We start from the raw sequence: 8,136 nt of genomic DNA on the forward strand, positions 1-8,136 counted from the left end.
ACCCAGCCCGTCTCCTAGCAACCGGTTCCAGTTCCACTGGCAGATTTTATCACTTATAAAAAGACATTTTGCCCACAAAATAAGATAATTTGCCTGCTAATAGAAAAAAAAACTGTTTTTCCTCAGTAATAATGAATGATTTACTTAAAACAAGCCTCTATACAACTTGCTGAAAAGTTAATTTTAATTTAGTTTGCCTTATTTCAAGTTTTCTAAGATATTTGCACTAGAAACTAGACCAAAAATACTTGTTAAGGTTTTGTGTTTTTGCAGTGAAAAGCCTACACAGGTTTTTTTTCTGTGTTTCTGCAGCAGCTGACAGCGGAGTAATGAGAGTTTTAGCTCTTTCAAGGGGAGACAGGCGCGAGAGCAAGTGAAAAGATAAGACAGTGAGACGTCTTGGAGAATTATTTTCTTCCTTTATCACCATTTTACTCCTTTATGAGCTTTAGCAACTCAAATGTATTTACCTGTCAAGGTGGCAAAGCCAGCGGAGATTAAAAAAATCCAATGAGAGTGGAGGGAGAGGAGAAGAGATAAAGTGAGTAAAGGTATAAATCGGCAGTGAGGACGGAGGAATGGAGGAGAGGAACGGGTTTAGTTCGGCAGTGAGACGCTGGGACAGTCAGCGGTAGTTTGTGCAGGGCAGCATTTCCTCTCTATGAGTGAGTGTGTTTACAAGACGGGATATGAAGTGGTTATGAGCGTCATCACACTTGGAAAATAAATGTTTCTGCTGTACAAGAGCGGGTATAAAAACCTCTACACTCATGTTGAAATGGCAGGTTTTCATTTTGTTTTAGTTTAAAAAAAAAATCCATATTTAGTGTGATTATATGGAAGAGGGTTAGTGCCACCTACAAAAAAAAATCAATACATTTTTTTACTTTAAGTCCCAAATTTTGACTTTTATCTAAGAGCTCAACTCATATTTCTAATTTTGTGTAAATTCAAATAAATAGCCAAACATTCTTAAGTGTGTGCAGTTAGCAAATGAAAATAATCATGTAACAAAAGATTTGTAAAGCTGCACTGAAAGGCTGTGCCAAATTTATTTGGTAGATTTCAGTGTTAACACCATGTCTGTCTCATGGACAACTCTGATTCTGGAAAAAATGTCAGATTTCTGAGTTTAGAGTGATAATTATGAGAAAAAAAAGGGAATTTTTTATTATTTTAAAGTGATAATTGTGAGTTTAATCCCAGATTGAGTTTTTAAATCTGAGAATTCTGAGATTAAAATCAGAATTTTGAGATTAAAAGTCAGATTCCAGAGACAAACTGAGAATATTGAGATTAAAATCAGAATTTTGAGATTAAAGTCTCTTACCTAAATATCTCACTTTAGGTACACACTAAAATCTTGAAGGGGGAAGAATAAATAAATAACAACTGAAAATGCTGAAATTCTCTTAATCCTGTTTTCAGAATTAATTTTCACCTTAAAGCTCATGTTAGTAGAAAATGAGTATCACCTGTCACCATTTAAAAGGTCTTTTTTCACCCCCAGATGATAAAATAAAGTTATGTTTGCATCAAAAAAGCTGAAATTTCAACATGGTTGTACAGACTTTTAATACCCACTATCAAGTTTTCTGTGAGGCAAATAAGACAGAATTTATCTGAAACTTTTGCAGATAATTTAAAACAGATGAAATCTTAATCATAAATAAAGATATAAAATATAGACTTTGTTAAACACAGCAGTTGATTCATGCCTGAGAAGCTAATATTATGAATCACAAACTGCCATTGAACAGCAATCAGAGACATTGAGTTAATGAGAGTGAAGAGACGGTGATTTCGTCTGTAATTAAATGGAAAAATGTGAATAACAAACCGTTCAATGGTTACAGCTTCAATCTGAAGACACCCTGATGGGAGGGTGGGTGGATAAACGAATGAATAAATGAATGAATAGTTTCATACTCCATCTCTGATCCGCTGGAGATCTCCGTCTGGGATTGACGGGAGGCACTCCAGAACTTAATAATAATAATAATAATAATACAAAAAATCCTTCTTCAACTTTTAACACAATAAAATCCAGTCGTAATTCAAATTGATAAGATTTCATATCCTTGATTCCACCTGATCATGCTGATCTCAATCAGCAGAGGCTCTGATAAGGACAGGAAGAAAAGTCTCCTTCTCCCTCAGAGAGGAAATTAAAAAAACAAAAACCATCCTGTAAAACTTTCTGTCAGTTTTTTGTTCCTTTCAGGTAAAGGTTCGGTCACCTTCCTTGCAGCGAAGCCCCCTCCGGAGATCTTCAGAAACCTAAAGATTTACCAAGCGAAGAGAAGATTGGGTCCTGCTGAGGAGGAGGAACAGGAGGAGGAGGGAGGAAGATCGCTCCAGGCTCTCTGCCCATCTGCAAGGACAAAAAGCTAAAAGTTGGTTTCAGCACTGCAAAAGCTCAAAATCTTACCAAGAATTCCTGGTCCAGTTTCTAGTGAAAATATCTTATTACACGTGAAATAAGACAAACTCACTTAAAACTAACTTTTCAGCAACACATTATTTTAAGTAAATGATTCCTTAATGTCGGTGAAAAAGTTCCAGTGGTAGATTATTTCACTTCTGCCAGTGGAACTAGAACTGGTTGCTAGGAGACGAGCTGGGCTTGGCCGGGGTTGCTAGGTAACGGCTTTAATTCTCCTTTCCACTGGAACTAGAACTTTTTCACCAATATTAAGGAATTATTTACTTAAAATATCTTGCTAAAAAGTTACTTATAAGTTAGTTTGTCATATCCCAAGATTTTTTTGTACCAGAAACTAAATCAAAAATACTCTAAGATTTAGTGTTTTTACGGTGAGTTTGAGGTTTAGCGCCTCTCTTTTTGGACCGTCCTCCAGAGGCCTAAAATAACCATCTAAACCGAGTTCTTTGAGAATAAAACAGAAATCTGTCCATTGTGTTTAGGTTTGAACTTTGATGTCTTCATCCACTCAGGAAGCGAACCGCGCCACCTTCCAGCGTTCACACCTGGCTGCGAGAAAAAGCCCAGAGGAGAGCTGCTTTCTCTCCCCCGTCTGAATCTTTATTCCGACTTCAAACCCTCGCTCTTCTCCCGGGGGGGTTTTCAGCTCCGAGATTTGACAGGAGACCTCCAACCATGAGGAGGCCCATTACGGCAGAGTGTGTGCAGGTCGCCTGAGGGGGGCCCCGCTGCAAGACAGAAACAGATACACATCACTGCCGCTCTGCTGCGCCTGCAAATGCGTCTTGGAATTCTAATATACACGAAAGACGCAGGAAACCGAAGGAAAAGCTGGTCTGGGGAATGCAAAATCTGCATTTAACGATCTGTTTTCTGTTCCTGGCGTTAATTTAGTTTCAGATAATAGTTGGGGGTTTTAGAAAGTCATTCACTGCAAAAACACAAAATCTTACCACGTATTTGTGTTTAGTTTCTGGTGCAAATATCTTAGCAAACTTGAAATAAGACAAACTTAACAGTAACTTTTCAGCAAGTTATGGGAGCTTGTTTTGGGTAAATAACTTTATTATTAGTTCCACTGGCAGGTTATTTAACTTATAACAGGACATTTTTCCCATGTTATAAATTAATTTATCTGCCAACAGAACAAGCACTTCTTCATCAATATTAAGGAATTATTTACTGAAAACAAGTTTTTACATCTTGCTGAAAAGTTACGTGGAAATTAGTTTATTTCAAGTGTAATAAGATATTTGCACTAGAAACTGGGCCAAAACACTTGGTAGGATTTTGTGTTTTTGCAGTGTTCCTGGTTAGCTGGGAATAGACAGAGTTGGGTAGCAACAAGTTACATTTTCTCAATTAAACTTACTTGAGTAACTATTTTGAAAAATTAATTTTTAGGAGTATTTACACTACTCTGTACTTTTTACTCTTACTTGAGTAAAATATCTAGATTTTCTACCCACTGAATAAGAATAAATATGTTTTAACCAAAAAATTCACCAGTCAGATACACACCTGAGGTTTTTATTAAAGTTTAATAATTTTTGTATAAAAAGATACTGATTTTGGATTTTGTTGTTTTTTGCTACTTATATGAATTATTGTTCACAAATCCCCAAATTTCCACTTAACTTTATATTTTGGTCTGTCTGATAATTTTTAAATATTAAATGATTAATAATTTGATGAGATACTCAGTACTTAAGTAGACTTTTTACCAAATATAATCTTTAGCAGTATATATATGAAAACTACAGAATAAGATTATGGCCACTGGAGAAGAAAAGAAGAAATTCTGGCTTTAATCTTCTCAGATCAAATGTCAAATTTCTAAATTTTGATTTTTTTTCCCCAGAATTTTGAATTTTTTTCTTAGAATTTATTCCAGAATTCTATTGCTCTTAGAAGACTAAATTAAAGTCACAATTCTGACTTTTTGTCAGAATTTTCAGAAAAAAAATCAGATTTTTTCCTTTTTGTGGCCCTAATACTCTTCAGTGAGAACTGCTTTCATTTGATTGATAAGATATTATTTACTCATACAACGGTTATTTTCAAGGTTTTATTTACATCACTCTCTGGGCCCCATAAACCTTTACGGCGGGCCGTGTTTGGCCCGCGGGCCCTCAGTTCCAGCCCTGAGTTGTACTGTTGCTTTGGGTGGTGGTGTGTTTATCTTTTCTCCTAATTTCAGTGACATCTTGAGGGACAACAAAAAGCCTAAATCAAAGTCATTTCTTTTGCATGCTCATCTTAGTGTTTGACATTTGGAGGCCGTTTCTCAGACTCACCTGTTGATGTCAGTAAAGCAGCGAGACGCCATGCTGCCGCTGACGTCCCTTTCTGTAGCAAACCGACAAAATGTGCCGCTGGGAGGAATGTGTTTGCGTTGGTCACTTGTTCCTTCAGGTCCTCTTTAATTTGGACATTTTGACTGTAGACTTTAGCTGAAAACACCAGTTACTAAGCAACTGGCAGAGAGCCGCTGGAAGCCGGCTCGTCTCATCTCTGCAGTCAAACCGATTCAACACAGCTTTGTTCAGTCTGTCCTCCGTCTCTCCTGAGCCTCCTCTGCATCCTCCTCTACATACACTGCTAAAAAAACCAAAAATAAACGTCTCACCGTCCAGGTGAGCTTCACAAAATGTTTGAACAAGTCTTTAAAGTCTCTTAATAAGTTCTGAAAATAAATATAAAGCAACAAAAACAAGTTCTTCTCCCATGAGAGACAGCAACCCTAGCATGTTGCCCAGCAGGCGGTTCATGAAATCACCTCTCCAACATTCGCCGCATCGCTGCCGACTCCGGCAGAGATGCTGGAGAGCCGCAGAGCTCGGGGATTTCTGCAACCTTCACCACATCTGAGCAGAAACCAGATTGGACGTCGATTCGCAGCGCGTCACGCTCATCAGAGGGGTTGCAGGTTTTGCCAAACATGATGCAAATCGAATCTTTCTGAAAGCAACAATTTCAGAAATATTTTCTCGCTTCTTTCACAGCAAGAAAATAGGATTTCTTTGACATTTGTTCAACAAAACTGACTGCATTTAGGCAGAGTTGGGTGGTAACTAATTACATTTACTCAGTTACATTTACTTGAATAACCTTTTTGAAAAAAAATTTAAGTTTTTACTTTTACTTGAGTAATTTTATTATGAAGTATTTCTACTCTTATTTGAGTAAAACTTCTGGGTTCTCTACCCACTGATGAGGTAATTTTTAAATATTAAATAACTGATAATTTGATCAGTTACTCAGTACTTGAGTAAACTTTTTACCAAATAGTTTTACTTGAGTGTAATTTCTGGATACTCTGCCCACCTCTGCCGTTGTTAGTTGGTGCGTTTCTGCTCAGGTGTGACGCCTGCTGGGTGAGACGACGATCACAAGTAAAGCAGCAAGAACACAAAATGCACTTTTCTCTTTGTTAGTTTAAAAGTCCGGGTAAATATAAAAGGTTTCAGATCCACATCAAAACCTCTGAAGTCGAAATAAACTGGATTGATTAATTGATTGAAATGCAAAAACAGAAAATCAAAATATTTTCTGTTTTTGTTTTTTGTCTAGTTGCTAATACAAATATCTTAGCAAACTTGAAATAAGACAAAACTAACTGACAAGTAACTTTTTAGAAAGATATAGAGGTTTGTTTTAAATAAATAAGTAAATAATTCCTTGATATTGATGAAAAAATTCTAGTTCCATTGGCAAGGAGAACTAGAGCCGTTACCTAGCAACCCCAGCCAAGCTCAGCCCGACTCCTAGTAACCAGTTCTAGTTCCACAGGCAGATTTTTTCACTTTATAACAAGATATTTTTCCCTTGTTACAAGTGAAATCTGCCAGTGGAACTTTCTATATCAATATTGTTCTATTGACAGATTATTTAACTTACATTATTTACTTAAAACAAGCTTCTATATCTTGAAAAACTTACTGTCAAGTTAGATTTGTCTTATTAGACCAAAATTACTTGATAGGATTTTGTGTTTTTGCAGTGTGATTTTTAAATTTTTTTTTTTACCCAAAGCTTATTCAGGTGATTGTGATTTCTTTTACTAATAGTTAATTAAATTCTGCTCTGGTTGATTTGTAGAACAAACAGAATTAAGAAAATGTGCATTAGTGTTGGTGCCATGATTGGTCAATGTGATCGTTGCCTCAGTTTACGCGTTGAGTTGTCAGGGTTGCTGCCTCTCAGGCTGCCTGTCAGGAAATCCGGTAATCAAACGTGTCCTTCTCCATGTAGTCCGTCCAGGTAGACGACGGCATGCTGCGGTACGGGTCCAAAAGGATCCGGAAGCAGCGGACGATCAGTAGGCCGAGGAAAATGAAGAGGATGAGGACGAAGACGAAAGCCGCCCTTTGCTCGAGCGTGAGGAAGGAGGCGGAGGAAGAGGAAGAGGAGGAGGGGAAGTCTGATTCAGAGGCTGAGAAGGTGCTGCTGTAGAGGTCGTCCGCCATGTTCAGACGATGGTTCTGATTGGTTCAGTTCGGGATCATCCTCATCTGTCCACTGAAAACCATCTTTACAGCAGAGGAGTCAAATCGGAGATTTCTGCAAAAAAAAACCAATACGCTACTTTTACTGTAAATTTGTACAAATTTGAGAAACACTGGATATAAACTGTTTTAAACAGAAAAAGATCACAATATAGATTGTTAATTTGTGAGCATAAAGTTTCTTGAGTAAGAGAAGTGCAGAAAGTTTGTGTATTACTCAATTTAAAAAAAATTAAGCTTTTTTTCCTTGGTGTCTGAGCCAAATCAATGATCAATTGTGAGTATTTGGAATCAATTCAGCCACTAAATGTTGCAGTATTTATTTGAAGTGTATTTTTACAGGCCAAATGTCATACTGTGAGGAAACCTACTGCAACTGATAATGCTTAGAAAGTGAGACTTTATGCTGCTTCCATTCACTACTGCTATGTTTCTACACAGATTATTAACCAAAGTTATTCAGCTGACATAAACAGCGTCTCCATTACAAATGTGCAAAAAACGTCACACATTCACTAATAACAATAAAACACAATTTAGCAATTGCAATGTTTTTTTATTCACATCCATGTGCATCAGAACCGGCTCATAAAATCCAATTAACTTGAAAACATCCAGATTTGTTGTTTTATGGAACACAGTTTCTGTCTAAAAGTGTAACTGAAGCCTTTAATGTTGCTGTTTTTGTCTCAGAATGCCATCGTGTTATTTTGACGTTTGCCGTGTTTTGCTAAATTTATTTATGGTTCCTTTTTTAAAAAACATATTTACTGACTTATGACATTAAAATAATCTACAAGCCTGAAAAACAATGATTGAGCAATAAAAGCAACCAATAAAAACATTACTTATATATCCTTAAGAGACGACAATGAAAAAAAGTATAAATTAAATGAGAATAAATCAAAGATTTATTTCCATGTGGAAATATTTGAGTATTTTTGATATTAAACACATTTCATTTAACTTCTTTCAATTTCACAACCTGTAAATCTGTCATACATGATGTTGACACAGCGATAATAATGCAAATGTCTGCAATCACAATTACACAAAATGTCTCAAAGCAACAAAGAAAATGGTTTTCCTCAGCACACAGAGAAAAGATAAAAAGTACGAAAGAAAAATACACCCCATTTACATGTAAATTGATTTTTTTTTTGTTGAAGTGAGAAGTCAGCG

General features: G+C 36.4%; 1 protein-coding gene and 1 long non-coding RNA gene across 3 annotated transcripts in view; both read right to left on the minus strand.

The window, feature by feature from the left end:
• Positions 1 to 244: 244 nt before the first annotated feature.
• LOC111610397 lies at positions 245 to 6,025 on the minus strand. The gene is made up of 3 exons (XR_002753644.1): positions 4,744 to 6,025; positions 2,992 to 3,174; positions 245 to 2,374 (listed from the first exon to the last, which is right to left on the minus strand). It is a non-coding gene; the product is annotated as an uncharacterized LOC111610397 (long non-coding RNA).
• A 281-nt stretch (positions 6,026 to 6,306) lies between these two features.
• LOC102228728 (cortexin-3-like) overlaps positions 6,307 to 8,136 on the minus strand; it is a 30,980-nt gene continuing 29,150 nt past the window's right edge. For both annotated transcript variants that reach the window (XM_005805474.3, XM_023344573.1), the window contains one exon: positions 6,307 to 7,009. In XM_005805474.3, coding sequence (XP_005805531.1) covers positions 6,661 to 6,915 — 255 coding nt within the window. In that variant the 5' untranslated portion in view covers positions 6,916 to 7,009 and the 3' untranslated portion in view covers positions 6,307 to 6,660. The remainder of the gene's footprint in view (positions 7,010 to 8,136) is intronic.

The sequence above is a fragment of the Xiphophorus maculatus genome, chromosome 13 (assembly GCF_002775205.1).
Source record: "Xiphophorus maculatus strain JP 163 A chromosome 13, X_maculatus-5.0-male, whole genome shotgun sequence".
Taxonomy (NCBI): Eukaryota; Metazoa; Chordata; class Actinopteri; order Cyprinodontiformes; family Poeciliidae; genus Xiphophorus; species Xiphophorus maculatus.